Source organism: Puntigrus tetrazona, chromosome 20 (genome assembly GCF_018831695.1).
Source record: "Puntigrus tetrazona isolate hp1 chromosome 20, ASM1883169v1, whole genome shotgun sequence".
NCBI classification, from domain to species: Eukaryota; Metazoa; Chordata; class Actinopteri; order Cypriniformes; family Cyprinidae; genus Puntigrus; species Puntigrus tetrazona.
In genome coordinates, this window is record NC_056718.1 from 17,758,869 (window position 1) to 17,780,696 (window position 21,828).

The 21,828-nt window shown below is 35.9% G+C and overlaps 1 protein-coding gene across 1 annotated transcript in view; it reads right to left on the minus strand.

Moving 5' to 3' along the window:
• Positions 1 to 13,873, minus strand: part of hmcn1 (hemicentin 1) — a 67,824-nt gene extending 53,951 nt beyond the window's left edge. The window contains 4 exon segments of the mRNA XM_043220343.1: positions 953 to 1,075; positions 1,332 to 1,490; positions 2,565 to 2,635; positions 13,390 to 13,873. Of these exon segments, the coding sequence (XP_043076278.1) occupies positions 953 to 1,075; positions 1,332 to 1,490; positions 2,565 to 2,635; positions 13,390 to 13,639 (603 nt within the window). The 5' untranslated portion in view covers positions 13,640 to 13,873.
• Positions 13,874 to 21,828: the final 7,955 nt, after the last annotated feature.

The window sequence follows — 21,828 nt, forward strand, 5'->3', positions numbered from 1 at the left end:
AGAGCACAGAATTAGCTATACGGAGTATGTGTATATTTGTAGCAATAGCCAACAGTACATTGCAGGGTCCAAAATGAAGCATTTTTCCTTTAAGCCAAAAAATTATTAGGAAATTAGGTAAAGATCACGTTCCATAAAGATATTTAGTAAATTTCCTACTGTAAATATACCAAAACTTAATTTTTGATTAGTAATATACATTGCTAAAAACTTCATTTGGACAACTTTACAGGCAATTTTCACAGAATTTAGATTTTTTTGTAATCTCAATGTAATCTCAAATTTTTGTAAATCTAAATGTATATGTATATGTACATATATATGATCAAAAGGTTGAACAAAGGGTTAATCTTAGAGAAACTGAACAAACCTATAGCAGATTGCTAGAAACATAAAAAGTTTTTGAACATTACTGTATATTTAGAGAATTCGCGTTTTGATGGACATTTGAAATTACAACTTTAAACAAAAACTCCTTTTTTGTCAACTCAAATATTTTAGTTTGCGTTTGATTCTAACATCAAAATTCTGAGGCAACAGCAACTTGACCGCATATGAAGATTGATAGGAATTTCTTGGAACACCTAAAAAGAGCAAGCTCTTCTAAATCCTTGGTTTTCAGAGAGCTATAAAACAGAATCCTGGACTTATGTCTATTTTACCATGCTCAAAGAAAGTAAAGCTTTCAAACGAGAGCATACTGCATCACTGCACCTCAAGCATTTCCATCATCTTTTCCAATCTTTCTATTAATTTGCTTGCTCTGTCATCATACATGGGGCGATGTAGTCTAGTGGGTAAAAATCTGGGCCTGTAACCAAGCTAGGATATGAAGACATTTCATTATTATTCCTCGGTCATACAGTATATAACAGCAGCAGTGTGTTGCTTTATGAAACAAAGAAAGAGTGATATTTTTGGGGGTCAAACTAGTAGTCCCAAATAATCTTACTTCATTGACTTGTTTCTTGTCCAGATGGAAGACCTGTCCTGAGCTGGTCGAGGCGATCTCCTCATACACCTTATAGCCGATATGCGATCGGTCATCACAGTCACCAGTCAAAACAAAAACCACCTGCCCACACAAATACATAATGATCATTAGTAGTATTCCAGTGCATTATTCTAAATGTCCAGATACATTTCCATCAAATTTATTTCTTCATTTAGCAGATACTTTTATCCAAAGTGAATTAAGAATAAGAAAGTGCTGCAATATAACAATGTCATACTTACACTGCGTGCAATGCATCATATACAGATAAAAAATGGTGAATCTTTCAGTAATTCTACTAAATTGTTGCTGTAAATTGAGTGAATGATTTAATTACCTGTGACTGTTTTTGCTGAATGAGCTGAAGAACGTCGTGGGTCAGCTTGTAGTCTTTTGATCGGGCATCTGTAAACACGTAAATGTAGGACCCTGGTAGGGAGATTTCAAGGGCAATTTTGATGGCTCCAATGCTCATTTCTGGACAATCTCCTCCTCCCTAAAAAACATTATTTGTCATTGAATTAATGCTTATTATGTGACAAACACACAGAGAGCTGGCTGTTGCTTCATTTCTTTTAGCAAACGCTAAGAGACGCAATGCTCGACTTTCTTAGTATGCACAAATGTTTGAGGAGAGTTAGCTAGTTTTTTTTATTATTTGATTCTTTGATGAATATACATTTATGTGAAATAAATATATTTTTACTGGGCTCTTTAAATTCATACATTTTGTACACTTTCATCCAATGCAACTTACGTTGCATTCAAAGTATATACTTTGTCAGTTTATATTTTTGTCATTCTCTAGGGATTTAACCCAAGACCTTGATGTTGCTAGCACCATGCTCAACTTTTTTATCTACAGCATTTCCTCTTTTACCCCTGGCTTGTTCACTGTAGTTGCTAACTTTCTATTTTTCTTCTTTATTTATATCCTGTTTTCAGTCCAGCTGCCTTGGAACTTTAAAAAAATGCTACACAAATGAGCACAACCGCCAATGCGTTTTGTCAATGCAACATCCAGATTCCTCAAAGGCAGATATTTATCTTAATTGCACAAAGTTGGAAAGGGCAACGAGCTGGTCAGTAGATTTGGCCTAATCATGAAAGTAGAAATGTACGGCATGCTGCAAAGCTTGCCATGGGAGTCAGTCATGCCTGCAACTGATGTTGACCTTGGAATGAAACATGGAGCACAATCTTGAACTCAAATGGATGACTTCCAAGAGTTCTGTTATAGATATGTGCCTTCCTTTAAACTGACACGGATAAAAGTAAACCGTTTTCTTTCATCAGAGTATCTGTGATATAGGTATGTCTGTCTCTTCTCACACAGAGGGCAAAGAGTCTTGTCTTCATTATGTGTTCCAGGGGGCACGTGTCTGAGGGAAACATCTGGAAGCAAGTGATTTTTGTTTCGCTGTTCTTTACACAAACACACACATACAACAGTGGATAGCAAACCCAAACATCAAAAAGTAGAAAGACTGTAAAAAAGGTTACATTTTTGGACTGAATATGGATTCAAATAAGCCTGCGATCAAACCCAATGTGAAGCACATGAGCTCACCTGGACGTAAAGCTCCCGCAGCTCATCCTGGAACTTCTTGGGGTTTGTTGTTATTGTAATGGGTCCAATCTCTGCAGAAAACAACAAATGTCTTTAGAGGCAAAAATAAGCTGGAATTGCGTCAAATGACCTCATAGACTGAAAGATTAGAACGGGTCTTGTTTTGTTCACTCATATATTATGCTAAATATTTATGCTGGCAGCCAGTGACGGATGTGTAAAATCAAGGGTCACAGTTGATCCTGGTTGATGAGGAGCTTCCTGCTTAGTGCCAGGAGGTTTTCTGAGTCTTTTTTGTGTTTGTTTGTTTGTTTTTTTAACCTTACATTACACTGAGTTGTGTATATTATGCCTTATTATTATTATTTTGATCAACAAGGCCAAAATAAGGTATAGGCACCATATTTAAATAAATAAGGTAATATTACATTTTAATTTGTTTAATTGTGCCACCCAAGTATTGCATTAATTAGCATAGCACGATGTGTTAAACCTGCAGGGTCTAACCGGCAGTGGTTTAGTTCTAAAAAAACAGCCTGTTCTTATTATGTTCCCATCAGCTGTTCCTTCATAATAGGAAAGACCTTATAACTCAGGTATGCTCTTCTGTCAGCTGCGGGAGAGTCTGGCGTGAGGTCATTGTGCTGCGGTTGCCTGCCTGTGTCAGTGTGCATGGGCCAATGACATCATGTGCCGTTTCTAAAGCCATGTTGTCTTTGCTTTCCAGCTTTCTTTCTTTGTTCAAGGTTTGATGAGCTGTAAAACTGTTAAACATGTTCTTTCTTTCAAAGGAAGCATACAAGACAACTCTAGTAGCGCCAAGCCGACACATTGTACCAAACATAACAACTCACACACTCCATTCATACAATGCAATCAGATTTAATACAAACAAACTAGCAACATTATCGTGATTGTTTTGTTAATAGCAAGGAGGACTTCAAACAACTAGACTATAAAAGAGAAGCTTTTCCCAAACCACTAAGCAAATACATCCTCTATGAACCAATTCAAGAGCATTTTACGTTGAAGAAGTCAGGAAGTACAGTAGTGTCCAAAACCTACAAATTTCTTGACACCAAAAATTATAGGGGCTGTGCAAGAGAGAGTCAGAGATCCTTTTGATGCATTCCCCATAGCTAAAGTGTCTCTGAAGTGTATTTTGTTTTTGTATATATTACCATCTTCAGAAAATAAAAATTTATAACTGATTTTCTACGGTTTGCTTTCGGTTAATGTGAACAAAGAAAAACTTTATGGTCTAACATAACTTCTTGAGAACACTGTATAAACAAATGCTTGCAGAACTGTAAAATCTTCCTCAAGAGAGATTCAGAGCATATTTTGGCACTATAGGAAACTCTTGAAGTGCAGAAAAAGAACATTTAGGTGATCAAAGCGGTGTTTAACAGGATAGTAATTTTGACTGCTCTGCCTGCTGAACTGGCTTCAAGTGAATGCTTTTACGAATGGAAAAGTTTACAAAGTCCTAGGACATTTTCATCTTAGAAGCCTGGATGCTGGTTGACTTTGACTCTACTTTGACCTAAAAGTGGCATCAGAGTTAGGGAAACCTGGGGCAAAGAGTACACGGAAACATTAAAAATAGTGGAAATGGTAAAGTGCTTGACAATCAAGTTATGACAATCAAATTGGAAGACGTTTAAGAGAAAGGTAAATAAAAGCATACAAACCTTATAGAAGAAAATTAACAATAATAAAAGAGAAAGCAAGTGATTTATTTGAGCTAGCTGATTTTAGGTCAGCTTAGAACATTAAAGGAAAGAGTCACAGTGTTTTCTCAGAAACAAGACATATGCTTGCAGTCAGCACTGAATAATGATGACATATGTTTTAAAACATTTTAAGTATTTGAAACACATTGAAAGCTCCATAAGATTACATTTTAGAATGCACTGTACAAAACAATAGTTCTTTCAACTTGAAATACCTTGTTCCCTCGCTGCCTACATTTTTTTTTTGTTGAGTCAACTGAAGTATTTTAGTTGTCATTTACGTTGAAACAACGATTGTTTTTTTACAGTGTGTCCTTCTCGATTAAAAAAATAAACATTTATTGAAATTAACAAAACCTCACTACAACATTCTCAAAAAGAAATTCTGTCTCTATGCCCCCTGCCTTGCATTATTCTTATTATTATTAAAAGCTCATTTTAAAAAATAAGTAGTTCTCTGCAATAGAAGCCAAATCGATTCAGCTTGTCTGTCTAAATGAAGAATTAAGGAACAGTCTTAAAACGAGATGGATGGAGCCTGGGAAACCACTGTGGAAGTTAAGTTACTAACCCTCCACCACATCTCTTCTGCCAAAGACCAAGGAGTTTATATAGATGTGAAAGCAATCATATTAACAGGCCTGAACATTTGTTTTCATCCCTTTTAGTCCAGCAATCAGGAGGTTCACTATATACTATGGAAATTAATAAATAAGAGCATCAGATGCTCTTTACGCTCCAGGGATAAACACGTTGCATTTATTACAGGGCAACAGCCACAATGACAATACTATGATACCAGTGTAGATAGCAGAAATAACTGTTTCATTGCTGTGGCACCCTCTTTTTTCAATACGCTTTAAAATGTTGTTCAAATAGAAGTTTTAAGTAGAACTACAACAGCACCAGCTACAATGGATTCTTCCTTTTTTACATCTTTCTGCTGGTAGATCCAAGATGGACATTTGATGACCATGTTTATAAAATCATAGGTACAGCAATTAGGTCCAAGAATAACCGAAAAACATAATGAAAACAGTAAATTACTAACAGAATTAACATCATGAACTATTAAACATGTGGAGGAAATAACAGCAATAAAATTTATTAAAACATCCGCTGACAGCAAATATGTTGCACAGACTTTAGACTCTAGGAACAGAAATATTTCACTGATGCAGGATAATCACTTCAATTACTTCAGCATTGTGCCAGGAAACTACCAAAACAGTAAGCCTTTGTAAGAAAGCAAGAAAAAAAAAAGATGACTGATGAAAAAGAACAGTTCAATAAGACAGGGCTGCCTCAACTTCACCACAACCAGTGTTCAGGATAGAATCACAGCTCTCCACACTCGTTGTGCTATAAAAGTGACAGAGAAAAATGAAGCGGCGTGAAAAGAAAAGCAGGATGTTTCCCAAAAAATATGAGAAAAAACTTGCTATTATATTAAGTGGTGCGCACCATATAATTTATCAAGCAACACTGCAACTTGTCACATTTAAGTAGAGCTGCTGTGTGGATATTATACCCATACAGTTTATCATTTATTTACCTTCAAATGTGGCTTACCAATGAGAATTTAATGGCAGAACTACACATTTCAAAATATTATTTATATTATATATTATTTATATTTATATATTTATATTATATTATATTATTTATTTATATATTTTTTTAGTCAACTGTTATTAATTACCCAAAACAGATATTAGCGTATGTCTGAAGTCCTATATACACTTATCTTGTTTGAGACCACCTGTAAACCTATCAGGGTGCTTGACCACAAAACCAACAAAATTGTTTTTAGTATATATGAACTGAAACACACACACACACACACACACACACACACACACACACACACAAGAAAATATTTGTGCAGACACTGAAGCTTTCACAGAAGAGCATCCTTACAAAATATATGCTAATGACAAGTTTCCTGATGTTATCAGAAGGAAAGAGTTAAACTTGACTAAGGGGTCTAAAGCCAATCTGTTTCTAATTTAGGCCAGTAGCATGATTGGGTATGCTTCATTGGCTAGCTGGACTCAGGTTTTAGGCCTATGGAGGAGTGTCCAAGTTTGACTGACACCATCGAATGGCTGGTGATGTGACGGCACCCCCATAAAACAGTCAAAATGAGTCAAAGTGTTTCCCTCAGTATGTGACTACAGCTGCCACCAGCACAAAAAAAACTTAAAATAATCACAACAGAAGGGCATATAAAACTTAAATGGTTGAATATCAAATAACTCTTATGGAAGTTACTATTCCCCCCAGAGAGACTTGTAATCAGTCATCCAACTATAATGGTGGTAGTGTTTCTTGAGCACTAAATCAGCTTTTTAGAATGATTTCTGAAGGATCGTGTAACACTGAAGACTGGGGTAATTGCTGCTGAAAATTCAGCTTTGCATTCACAGAAATAAATATCATTAAAAAAAATAGTATTCATTTGTAATAATATTCCACAATACAGACTTTTAATCAGACAAAAGTAACATTTGTGAGGTAAGAGAGAGGAATATTTAAAAGTGATAAGAGAGAGGAAGAAAGTCACACAGTTTCGTTATCATATGCAACAACTGAATAAAAATTAAAAAAAACAAATACATAAAATCAAGTTTTTTTACTTGGTTCTTTCTTAAGTAATAAGAAACTATAAATGAGCTCTTTTCAGCTACTCAATATGAATGCTATCCATAGCTACAGTATGTAGCATATGGTTTCCATTACTCTCAACATACAATCCATTTAAAAACCAGAAACATCGGCTGTGATGTAAGACTGTTGGCCCTAACATATAGCGCTTTGGTTGATGTACATTTGTTTATAAGCCTTGCCAAGTCACTAGTTGCCAGTCCATAACTTTCTAATGCCATAACTGCATTTGGCTGAATTGTATGATTTAAATGACGCTGGTTTACAAGTATGACCAAAGTAACTATGTATCTGTATAATTTAGCTACACAAAGTTTTATAAAAATACGAGAGCTCTGAACAGCTCGAATGTACCATCGGTTTTACAGCAAAAAGTTTATCCGGATATGAACTTTGACAATTTGTTTATGGTAACTCAAACAAAGCCATTTAATGGAAACCAACTGTAGATTGGTGCAAAGCATTAGTCATTAGTCATATGAGAGCAATAGGGCCAACAAGAAACAATCCAGTCCTCAACCACTTTATAAAATAGAAAGTTTCAGAACACAAAGAATGTTGCTCGCATGTAGAGTACATTTGTTTAATTGTGTCAGATATCCTATAGACAAAGACCCAACACCATTGACCGAAACATAGACCACACACATGCTCCACCAAACCCAGAGAGGACTAAGCCTAACCATCCATTTCCTCACACTTCTCTAATACTCATACCGCAAAGCTTTCAGCAGGTTGTTCTCTAAAGAAAAGCCTGAACTGAAGGTCAGAAGGTCTCAATCACTTGCTCTGTAAAGCCAAAAATCAGACCAGAGATCATAACACAGACACAGCAAATGCCGGCCTGCCAGCTGGGAGCTGACTGGCGTTTTTTCAGCCGCTCAGGAAATGTTTCAGCAGTGAGACGGCGATTCCCCTGGGAGACAAAGAAAAAAAAATGGGGAGACAAAGGGATGAAGAAAGACAGGAATAGACAGACCCAGATAGGAAAACTGCAAAACTGATTTAAAAATAAATCTCTTACTACTAATACTTCAAAGAATTAATGTAAATACAAATGTTCGATTAAAATATTTTAAACATTTTATTACAAGAACTTTACAGCACTAGCTGTTGTCTGTTGTAAACTACGCATGTTGTTTCACTTGGAGTAGGATTTCATACATTTGAGGCTCATTTTCTGTGAGGAGGAGGTCAGGTAAATGAGCGTTTCAGATACATAATCACAAAATGATAAAACTTTGACCCTGAAATGTAAATAAAGCTAAATGTCTTGTTCCGTTACATTATAGAATGGGGACTTTTTCCTAACTTTCTCAGTTAAAAAAAAAAAAAAAGGAAAGAGAAAAGAAATTTGTTGCTGCAGGTATGCTGCTGGCTTCACATCCAATGAAAATGGAAAAATGAATCTATAACCCAATTTTGGGCTCCTCGGAATGCTCATTATATAGTACTGACCTATAAAAATAGAAATGTAAAATAAAAAATCATTACATTATTATAAGAATCTTGCAATTCAATTCATTAATGTTTATTTATATATATATATATATATATATATATATATATATATATAAATACTACTATATATTGTGATTATATTTGTGATTAAAAAAAAGAAATAAATATAATGGAAGCAAATACTGTAACCAACCAGTCTGGCAAATCTGTGCAAACTAGAAATATTTTTTTCCACAAATAAAGATCAGGAAATGGTAATTTTACGTACTGGATATAGCACAGCATAATGTTTCATCCGATGCAATATAGGCCTTGGCAAAACATATAGGTGAACTATAATAAGTAATAATTACAGAGATCCTAACCATATTCAGATCAGTATATGAAATCAATGTCATCAAGTATGATAATTGTAACTTAAATGTCATAAAAAAATGTATCCTATCCGAATAGCACTGTTCTGAAGACAAAAACAGCAGCATGTCACATGCCACATTTCACTACAAACAAAAATACCCATTTGCACCCTTGTACCCATTTGACATGCTTGATAGGAAAAAAATTGCTTTGTTTTGAACAGATAAATATAGTTACATTATCCACAATCATGTCACTAAATAACACTGGAACAAACAGACTTCATTTATGCAGACCAAATGTGTTTCCCCAATCAGAGCCAAAAACTGAAGGAAGTTCTGAATGAAAAACATAATTGTTCACAAAAGATCAAAACAGCCTGTTCTATCATCTAAATAATGTAGCAGAGTCGAATTGTGATCATAAACAAAGCTGAGTAATTACCTCCTTAGAGTATAGTGTGTTTTGAGAAATGCTTTCACATCTGACTACTTTTGACTGAGAAATGCACTAAGCCTTGTTTGTATACAATTTTTAGATGATGCCCCAAGACAATAAAATGACCTTAAAAAACCTGTCCTCTAAAGAAGACATGGAACTTGGTCTCAGGTAATAGATATTACATGTTTCACATTAATGTAATGTAAATATTGCCTTAATACTCCATATCTCAGGAATTATCAGGAATACATTTTTGAAATTCACAAAACAATTTGTAAAGACCTAATTGCTCATCTCATACTTAGTTAATATTAAACATATCTCAGCACCTAAAATTACAATTAAAACACACCTGGAAAATATGATGGCATACATCATTGGCTATTTCGCTATAATTGAGCAAATCCTGATGTCAGGTCGTATAAGAGACCCAAGTCATAAATTTATTTATTATACTTGGTTCCTTTATACAGTGTTTTGCCTTTATCTAGTCATATTTAAATAATACAAAAGAATGTGTGACATCAAAGTAATGAAAAAGCATAAGCAATTATTTGGCCTGGAGCAAGCAAAACGTCGCTGTATGTCATAAACAGAGGCTATAATTTTCCACTGACTTGTAGCAGCTAATGCAATTACGCTCTAATAGTATCCATGTTTGTCTTTCAAACATCTGAAAATCATACACAGACTAAAAGTCATCTATTGTCCTTTCATCTTTCATTCTGAACTCATCTCAAGTTCAACTTCCCAGCAGACTTCGACCTTTACCCTCTAGCAGTCACAAAAGGTCAAACAATCTCTCTGTGTCCAATCAAAACAATTCCTACGGCTCAGAAAGAGCAATCAGAGGCCAAATACACAACCAGTCAAAAGTTTTTGAACGGTAAGATTTTTTATGCTTTATGCTTTTTTTTTTAATTGTTATTTTCTACATTTTAAATGTTCTTACCAAATAAAAGGCTTAATCTCCCAGCAAAAAAAACAAACACACACAATACGAGTCCCCATATAAATATAAGGTAAGTGCTTACAGTAACTACTGGGTACAGTAGCATTGGAAAATGGCTCTTTGTGTAACACCTTAGGCACTGGAATCGCTGTTCTCAAATTAAAGAGTGATATATTATTCTCTCCTCATCATTAAAGAGATGAAACAGAAGAATTACAACATACTCCACCGTACTCTGAAACCCTATTTAAGCCACCCCACCCACCGTCACAAATTCCTGCCTAATGGCATCATTACGGGCCATGTTCACGCCAATCCCCTTGTAATCTAGGGGTATTCCAAGATGAATGTAGCTTCAGAGGACAAGCAGCAAAAGGGTCAAAGAGATATTTAGCTGAGCAAAAAGCTTTGAAAATGTTAAAAGCGTAGAAAGCATCAACGTTCCTCCTATCCCGTTTGGAGAGCTTTGGTAAAAGGTCTAACTATAGGGAGCAGATGCGACCAATCAGAGTGAAGAAGGATAAAATGCTCCTTAAAATGGTGAGGTGATTATAGCTCCGAAGACATCAACAAGTTGTAAGCATGTCAATGTTCATTTACAAAGCAAGCTGTCAAACTATTTGGTAGGTTAAGCCATTTGAAACTGTGACGGGACGTAGAAAGAGCGAGATAAATCTCATACAAGAAAAGGGAACTTTTTTTCTTTGACTACAGAAAGACAAAGGGAACTATTTGCTTTGGAAAGCTGACCGATATTCATATCCATCCAGCTGCTATCATCAGGATCTTCAGGAACCTGGAAAATTCAGCTAGAGTAGTAATGGTCCCTTAAGAATACCAATCCTGCTTATTCTCTGTCTGAAGTTTATATCATTTGTCACAGCTTTTCCTGACAGTTTTAGGATGACAAGAATGAACTGAAGTATTCCTGTTTGTCTTTGCAATTCTCCAGTGACCTAAAGCCTATCCAGAAGCCAATTATTTGGACAGATTCAAAGCGTGCACAAGATAATATGATATAATAGTACTAATAAACCTTGCAAAAACCTTGAAAAGCGTCTGAGAAATAGTTTCCAAACTCAGTCTGCTCTAAGTAATTGACAGTGTTTCTGTGCCCAAAATAACACACATTTAAACACATCCAAGTTCAGGAACTGGATTACAGGGGGTCATATTTACAGGCCTATGTGTGTGTATCTGAGAATGCATGCATGCATGTGTATGTGGGAAGTACCTCACTGGAGTCTTAGGAAAGCAGTAGCACAGGAGCCTGTGGTCACACACTACTCAATTGGCCAACTGCTCTTTAAAAGATCTCTGGACATCTGAAACTCATTGAAGCCTCCACTGACTATTAACCCTTATTCAGTGCCCAAAGGGACATTCTATTTCCTCTTCCAGGTCGCAGTCGAACGGTTACCAGAGGACGAAGCTTTTTTTTTTTTTACCAGTTCAGTCTGAATGAACCAAACCGATTCTCCAAAAGAACTCAGCTAACTGTTTTTATCGGTTAACTTTGGTTAGATGGGTAGTCAAAGCAAAGAAAAACTATTCTAAATCATCGCAAATCACTGATGATTAGTTAGATATTAATTTGCTACAGAAATTCATTGAGGATTCTGGTTGAATCAGAAGCCAAACACGCTTAAACAAATTGAAATGGATTCAATATGTACACAGTTTGATCTAGTCCTTCCTTTCCTGAGAGCAGGGTTGTTCTTTGATTTATGCAATAAAACACATGAACGCTATCCAAAAAGCCAGATGCAGATCGACAATTTCTTGACAAACAAACCGCTTGTGTTATGGGTTATCTGAATAATGCATATTCCATTCCTTTGGCTGCATCTCGTGTCTGCAAGGCTTCATAAAACAATCTACAATAATGCAAACAAATAGGCAACAGCCCGATTTCAGTACATGATTGCACACATCTGGAAAACTGATTTACCCATTTTTGTGAAGGAACAGGCAATCTTCCTCTCCCTCTCTAAGAGTCTTCTTTTGTGTTGCAAATCTTTCGGTTTAGTTACAGCGGACAGCGCATTCTGAAGCAATAACCAGATACAGCGTGCATCTTGAAAGAAATTCCTGAGCACCCCAAGGAGTGGATGGAAAATGTATTTGGCATGCTGCGTTTGGACACTTTAGGTCAGATTCAGGTTGGGAACGAAGAAGGGGGAGGCTTAACATCTCTTGAGACGATACTTTCTTTTGAGACTCTCTCTCGCTCTTCGAAAAGCGTTTGAAGAGATTAGATGCATAGTTTTTGTGTTGTTTGCCCTGCAATTTTATCATTTATATGCCATTACCTTGTTTCAGCTTTTGCAGATTAGAGAAGCGAACTTACCCTTGTACTTAAAACTAATTACAAAGACAAAACTACACCACGTTTAGAGTCTGCGTTTTACAAAAACAAAAGTTTGTTTACACATTATTCAGGTCATATCATTGTTGGATGTGTATCAGGTATACGTTAGACTAATTTAAATTAATTAAATGTACATACGACATATTGACTCTTAAACCACGTCTACTCCAAAAATACCAACTTACTAGAGCTGTTACTGTACTCAAACTGTAATGTACAGTCAGTAAGGTATCTCCCATAGAAAAAGGCTGCGCTAGCAGGCATTCAAATGCTTCCAAGCTTGTTCCGCCTGGACAGACGGAATGATAATGACAGTGAATTCAGCGCACTGAACATCTGGGCACTACAAACAATGCTTTGATACCTCCTGTAGGTGTGAGACACTTCAGCATGAAGCAGCTCTCAGCAAACTAACAGATTTGTCATGTTTCTGGCAACAAGTCCCTCTTTAAGATGAGCTACATCTTTAAACATCCTTAAAACAAGACACATTTTCTTAAGCAAAGTTGTGTGACATTACATTGTTCATTTTTCTTACCTTTTTTTACTTGTTTTAGGAATAAAATAAATTGCATTAGATTAAAAAACATTTAGTCTGCGATATGTATTAATAACATAACACAAACTAATTGTTTAGTTCATCGTTAAGACTGGAAAACATTAGGCTTTATAAGTTCTAGTTAAATGTCCTCTTAGGAAAGAAAGTAACAGGTTATACTTATCAAAACAAAGCATAATGTTCCTCGAGAACGCTAGATAGGAGAACTGCAAAAAAAGAAAGAATTCTTTTTTAAAGCCTTTCACCACAAAAAAAAAGCTCTTTTGCGTTGTGTTATGTACCTGGGTCATGAAACGGCACCAATGCGAAGTTGTACAGCGGTCTCTGAGGTCTGCTGAGGGATGTTTCCAAAATCTTCGATGCTCCTTCAATCACTTGCACTAAATCATCGTACATGGAGCCGGTGACATCAAACACGAACGCCAAGGTGGACGCTCCCTCGGGGATTTCTTCATTTGCGTCCTGGGCTGCTGACAAAACGTTAAGCACTAATATAAGACCAAGAAAAAACGGCGAAGGTCTCAAGTCCATCTTGAGATTTACAAATGCTCCTCGACAAAAATTAAAAAAAAAAAAAACCTCGACAAAGGATTCAGCGGCGAGCTGAGGGAAAATGACAAGACATTGGCTCGAAATGTCAACGCTCGCACTACTGTGACAAAAATAAAGGCTTGTTAAGATTCAGAGTCAGATTTCTCCTGAGCGTCGCTCGCGCGAGGATGCTTTAAGTTTGTTTAAGACCACGCGCGTCCTGCTTCTCAGAAGTTTCTCAAGACACTGTCGCCGTTACAAACGCTGATCCTCTGTAAAGTTCTTTTCACAAGCGAGCACCTCGGGCAAACTCGCTGTATTAAGACGCTGCGCTCTGATTGGTCCACAGCTCTTTTGGGGTCGCGAGGGGGTCCTGTGCATATCGACAGACCATGTATATTAATGGCCTTACATTTCATGTTGTCCGCACATAAGACATTAATCTCATAATATATATATATTAACAACAAAAAAAAACAATAAAAATCTAAACACCTTCAAGGAGTATAGCAGCAACTTAATGAATTAAATTGAAATCTTGCACACTATCTGGGCTTTTCACAGACATACTGATTTTTATATTGTACAAACTGCATATTATATCCCCTAATCCTCACCTTACCTCTATAACCTACAGAAACATTGATGCATTTTTACATTCTGATAAAAAAAAATAATAAATGTCCCTATCTTCCCACAAGGTAAAAATAAATAATAATTAAAAAAAACTTAAGTTATTCTATACTTGTAGAGAAACGTGGTCCCCACAATACAAGTTACCTCACGCATACAGACGTGCAGTTCATGCTGAGCTCTGTCGCTTGTGTTTTTGTTCTTTTACCACCACCTAATGGTAGGCTACAGAAGCTGAGATTATTGTCTTTTCTACAACATCATCAATGCCAACAAAAATAAAGGTGCCCGGTGAAGAAGGGGCTGTGAAATTGTGAAACGTCATCGTTGTTGGCGTTTTTATTGGCGGTACGTTTTTTATTTAAAATGTTAAAGTCAGTTAGGTTTGCTTGTAAGCTTTTAAGACTTTGCGAGAAAAAGATCGGGGTCAGCAGATTTTTGTGAGTAGGCCTAATGGAGTAGTAAAAAAAAAAAGTTGAAGACTGTGGAAAAGAGGAGCCAAATAGACAGCCATTCATGGTAAATGAATTAATGAACATGGCCGCCTGTCAGACCACAACACATAAATGCCATTTGGGCTGATGAGACGTTACTATTAAGTCATTTGGAAAAAGATGCAAAGGAATAGTTTTCCATCGATCCCGCGTTGACGTAAACGAGAAGAAATTATGTTTTACAACACTAGATGTCACCAGAGCAATTATTTAAACATTTCAAAGTTTAAATAAGTAGTATCATAATTCTAAAATCCTTACTCTAAATGGCAATGCTCGTTTAAATTTCTTAGCTTCAAAGATGAAATGCTTTGTATAGGGGTCTTCTTCTCCAACCTTTCTCCCAAATCATGCATTTTTGTTTAACGCATTATTTGATCTACTTATTTAACAGAGTTTTAAATAATGTATTTTATTCCACTTTAAAACCTAAGATGATTTTCCTGAAGTCAATATATGCTCTTCTTTGAACCCCCCTGATACTTTCCAACTGCTAAAATGAAAGGAAAAAGACTGTTTTGTAACCCAATTAGCACCCAATTTCCTTTGGCCTTTGGTCCATTAGTCCAAGTCAAGACTAATCGAAACTTCAATTTCCATGGTAATGGTAGCTCAAAGCAGAGCTGTTAAGGGCTTGAGTGATTACAAGGGTGACTTATTATCCCACACACAATCCCAACCAACACACTTCTCCAATTAAAAATAAATAAATAAATAAATAAATAAATAAATAAATAAAAAAATAATGAGATTTTGTCCACTAGAGAGCGCCATATAACATGCAGATGATCGCAAACTTCTATGAACGTTAAATGTTAAATACGATGTAGTTGCATACATAATATGAAGAGAAAAAATACGCAGAGTTTTTAATTATAATATTTACATTATTGTTTATTATATATTTATTTATTTACTAATTAATTGATTTCACTATAGCTAAAATATAGACCACAGAAACAAGAATCTACACAATTAGATTTTTACATCATTAAACATTGAAATTCCATCTTTATGTACTGGATTACTTGGAACTGACTGACAATTAACTCTCTCAAACTGTCCTCTTTTTCCATGTTGACACAGGTGTGTTGATTATGAGTCTTCTTTGGCTTGAGCTGATGGCACGGAGGCAGGATGTTTATGTTGGATATGCCCACTCAGCTGCTGGTTGCAGGCTTGAATCAGGGCCCAACACCAGCAAGCTGTCTGTGCTGTTAATGCTAAAAATCTAAAACACACAATGGTAGGAAAAAATGACCAAAGCAGAAATTGTACTAGCTACACATTACTATCTTGCCATCCAAACATATCCACGCTCTACTTAAGGAAACTGGGTGTCACTCATGTGATCTGTTTTGAGTACAATCAAATGATTAAAATCATGCATCAGAATTTTTGGCAGGTATGTTTACTCATTCTGTTTTGCTCTGATTTGATACAGACAAGACACACATCTGCGCATAGCTGACATAGAACGTGTTCACCTAATTGTGACCAAAAAACTGACCTTAAACCAATTTTATATCTAACTAGTTTGGAATTTCAGCAGTGAGGTGCCAACTACAATAAATGCTGTTTTTATGGAGAGGAGCAATGGAAATGCAATATTGCGCAAAGCCAAATTGCCAAATTGGGACTGGATGCATAAACAAGTAAATCAGTTCTCTGCCAAAGCCAAGAGAAAGTTCTCTGAGTGTGTCTTCTGCAAAAAAAAAAAAAACTTCCCAGCCTTATGCAACCTACAATAGGACATTACTGCAACAAGAAGTTCTATATTTACTGTAACGTGTTTCACCACCGCTGGTACCATACTATCTATCTATCTATCTATGATCTGTAATCACCCGCATCACATATCTGTCTATCCAGCCATCAATTCCATGTATGAGAACATCTACCTTTTCGCTCTGTACAAAGCTTAATGTGAAACTCAGTTCAAAGCTCTGCCACAAACCAAGATTTAACATTCATTTGAGCAGATCTGAAACACTATAACGTTTTTATACCCCCTTGTTACACTCAGGTTAGTGCTTCAGTATTTATAGTGTATTAAAAACTGTTGCCAACAACCTGACGGACATCAACAATGGGAATCAAGCATTTTCGAACATGAGAACGCGCTTTTCATCCTAAAAACAGGACACATGACACCCCAGCCCATCGTTCTCAATAACCAAACACAAACTGAACAGCAAAGAAGCACCCTCAGCTCTGTAATTCAATAGCCCTAATCCCAGGATTATAATGTACCTAATGCCCACAGAGACCCTCTTTGTGTCCTACTACTATGAATCAATCCAGCCCAGAGCACATGCACAAAAGCACATAGATATGCACTGATATAGACATGCACAAAATATTCACCTGTATGCAATACTGCATAACACACTTATAGGCGCTTCTATTTTAAAGCAGGTTTGTGAGAAAACTCTTAAGATATACTAACATATCTGTAGTATTAATTATGAAATAAAAACTATTTAGGAAAAATACAAGAGAGATTTACACAAATAAAAAGGCATGGGACATGAGATTGGTACAAGTGGCACCCTAATGAGGCCTGCAGGAATGTTGTGTAGCCGCTATGTGAATGGCCACCAGTGGTGAGATAAAACCTCTCTGTTTTTTCTAGGCTTGCCATTCTGTGCCGTCTGCACATTTTTCGGCCCAGTAATGACGCACCTCACAATGCTTTGTTTGGCACTGAAAGAGGTACACAGAGTGCACAGGCCACTGGATAACGAAGCCGGGCAATACTGTCTGGATGTAACAAGCAGCAGAGGGAGCCCTGTGGCGCCCACCATATACCAGAAGAATCTGTTTTTGTTCAGAAAATTAACATACTTTTAATTCAGTTAAATGCATTTCTTTTAATTAATTGAAATAAAAAGCAGGAAGAATGAAAGTGGAGTCTGAAAATGTCAAAAACGTGCATGTGGAAAATTGTACAAATGTTTTAATAGCAAGCCATACACTGCTACAAAATTGCAAGCAGTGCTGCAGACGGTTATAGATAATGAACTGTTGGTGATGAATAAAACATTACGGCTGGTATATTATCCTTAAGAGGCGCTCATTAAAATGTCTGTAATGAAATGAGCTCATTAGAGTGAATTAAGTAAGCAGAGACCAACAAAGGGATTAATGGCAGTAACTGGGCATGTAAATTATATATCCAGTGTGTTTATACAAATTACATGAGATTATTTATTTTGTTTAGTCAGCGTTGGAGGAAAATCAATTAAAATCCCATGCTCTGTAACTAAATAAACAAGGAAAAAAATTGAAATCCGATGTAATCTGACGAACAATTCCATAATCTTTATCTAGCAAGGCCATGACATCCTCAAACAGTCACTGTTGTTATCATATGCCCGCTGCTGCTTTGAGTTTACAATAAATCTCTTTCAAGGGAAATGTGTGTCATTCCAATTGCACAAAAGACCAATCGCGCACTCGCTGTACAATAATTGTCATTCATAATACTATCTGGTCATCTGTATGCTTCCTTCAGCACCCAAAGGAACAGAACAACAATCAATCTTCTTATAAATTCTGTTGTCTACCCTCCCGTTCAGACAGGAGACGGTGGACGGCTGGCACCGAGGTGAACAGAGGGGCAGATTCTGTCTCCCGGGTAACTAGGAAGCAGTGTTACATAACCTGGATGTGATGTGAGGAAGAGCGATGTGCTGATTTACAAAGTGAGTGGGGGAAGGGAAGAGCAAAGATTGGCTGTGTTCACTTGGTTGTGGCCTTTTTCAGCTGAATGAAATATATTCGTGCATACGTGGTTTGAATGAAAAAATCTTGGATTTTTTTTTGTTACGCTCTTAAAGGTAAAGACGCTTAAAATGGTTTTGGTTCTTTAAAGAATCATATCTTTCTTACCTTTTTATAATCTGAAGAACCTTCTTTCACAGCCAAAGAACTTTTTGTTAAACAGAACATTTTCTTCAGATGTTAAAGCTTTTTAATTTTAAGAGTGTATACTTTTTTAATATAATAATAATACAATATATATACATAAAGGCTGGATTGTAGTCTGTTCCCGATGACAAATTACATGACGAAAATAGCAGTAATTTACATTGCTCATTTTAGGTGATGTATTCCTGCTTCTTTTAGATTACTTATGACCTAACTTGTTTATGGATTTGAATGGGATTATTTATATACACATAAAAAAAGAAATCATGAAATGCATTAGAGTTTACATTACTTCAGGATTCACTAATTACAAGCACTAAATTTATGGAACCTGATTGCGTAATCCAGATTGCATGTAATAAAGTTGTTACCAAGAATAAATACATAGTATATGACTATTAACCAACATCTGAAAACTGTAAACATTTGAATGTGTTGTTAAATTCACGAAAGATCATCTTACACTTACATTTTATTCAAGCTGACAAAAAGAGTTTGCATTAAGGGATTTATTAACCCAAAAGCACACAACCTCCAATCACCATGCCACCACATAGTATTATTTATTGTATAATACACTGGGTTCATCCTGTTTGAAGGTGCTGATTGGGTCCTGTCCCTGTCTCAGGCTGGAATGTCAAACAGGAACACTGCATATGTGGGAACAGCACTCAATGACCCTGCTTCCAGCGGTCTCACACTATTTGTGACAACAAGGGATGGAGCACAAGGAACAAACAACCTGGGAAAAAGATATAGTTTCCTTCCTAACAAGTGTCTGTGGGTCATTTACAACAAGCATGCAAAATAATTCTAGGGAAGCGGATTAGAGTCACATGTTTTTACTGTAAGCAGAACCAATGTGTTTGGATTTAAAAAAAAAAAAAAAAAAAAAAATCATTCATTATCAAAGTAAATAGAAATCATGTGGAACATCTTTACACAGAGAAGTACTTTTTTTCAAAATCCTCTACACACAAACAGAATTTTTGAGGTCACACAAGTTAAAGAATTGTCTGTACTTGTGAAGATCAGAATTTGATCAAATTGAAAACAGGGAAACAAAAAAAAAAAAAGTGCTTTTCATCAATCAAAAAGCTCCCAAATGATATTTTCATTTATAACTACTGATATCAACACGTTTGTCTGAAGGTTACATTCAGGGTGAGCAGGGTGAGAAAATAAAGGACGCTATGAGGTCTGAGGCTCCCAGAGCATTCTGAACCCAAAATAAGACGATAAATCAAGATAAAACAGGCAACATAATGTCTCAAGATGTACTGGCAGCTGTGTGTAACTGGACAGAACTGTGGAGATGTCCTCAGCACTATATGCCTGAAAACACAAACAGCAGGTTGTGATTCTCTCTGCATGAACTGGCTTAATGTTTAATAGAATGACACAGAGCTCAAAAATGGGTGCATTCAAAACGCTGAACATCTTGATAGAAGAGAGGACTGGCATTGATTAACTTAACCTCTTTTCTCCTTTCCCATGTGTCCTTGAATAAACTCTTTTTTCACTGCCTCAAAACACTTTTCAGGCACTTTCTCACCCTCTTTTCTGTTTAAGCCCTCCTTCTTTAAAAGAGCCCTCTGAAATCAATTGTTTCTCTCGCTCCACTTCACTTCCTTATTTTCCCCGGGTTTGACATGAAGAGCTAATGGTCCTCAACAATCACTGCACACCAAATAGGTAATAACACATAGACAGGAAAGTTAGTTGAACCCCAATGTAAACTTTCAGAAAATGCTGTCATTTTAGAATTAAATCTCTAACAATATATAACTCATGTTTGCCCTATATTTTTGTGTCCTTGGGGAAATGACTTTGAGTGTGTGTCTTTTAATGCATCTGTGAATTTTATGTATGCTGTTTTGTATTCTGAGTGTGAGCAGCAGTCGGCACGTGGCCTTCAAGTGCTTCACCATGTGATTCCTTCCTGAGGGCAAGAACACAACCCTGTGTCTGAATAGCTGTATAGATAGATACGTATTTAAATAAATAGATAAATAGATTATTTTATATAGCTAGATAGATAAATAGATTATTTCATATAGAAAGATATATAGACAGATAGGTAGGTATTTAAATAAATAGATGAATAGATCATTTTAGATAGATAGAGATACTGATTTCAGACAGACAGGCAGAAAGATATAAAGATATTACTTTCTTCACATGCTGTTTCTCCTTTCAGTTTGAAAGCAATGACCTGCCACATCGTTGCGCACACACTTTGCTTTCCCGTGCTTTCAAATGGAAAGGAGAAATATCTAAGACTTCATTGAAATTATAATTACACATCCATAAAACACGCACAGCTCTTTGCTGTCAGTCAAGAAGGCAGACAGGATGAGGTAAAAGACATTAGAAGCTTAGATGAAAGCCGTTCGTATCTGTAAACCACTGCAGAAGACATTTAATGCTTGCTCAATACGAGATTGTGAGGAAGTCATCGTAGCAACCTGAAGCACATTTGGGCAGCAAAGAGAAAGGCCAGCAAGACTATGAAGCTGAGGGCAGATGTTCACATACAGCACTGTAACACAACAACAGATAACACCTACACCACCATTCTGAAGCAACAACAGCGAGGAACATGTGAGCGTGGTCAGTGTTCCAAGAAATATGCTGTGTTTCTACAACACAGAAAGTGGAGGTAGACATAACAAAGCCCTCTGTGCTGTAACTGTTGTTTTTATAATTCTGTACCAGATATGGGTTATTTATATTATATACACACACACACACACACACACACATATACATACATTATATATATATATATATATATATATACATACATACATACATATATATATATATATATATATATATATATATATATATATATATATATAAACATACATACACATATATTTATTACTTTTTTTTTATTAAAAAATGCATCCAAATAAATGTAATATTTTAACAACACACACACACAACAGAAAAATCCAATACTAATTGTTCAATAAACTCTAATACATGTTTAGTGATCATATCATCTTAAAAAAGCATTTTTAAATTAAAACATTTACAGTGAAAATATAAAAACAAAATTAAATTTAATAAATGTAGGCTAAAGTAACAATTTCCCTAAGTTATGGCTACACAACAGCAAAC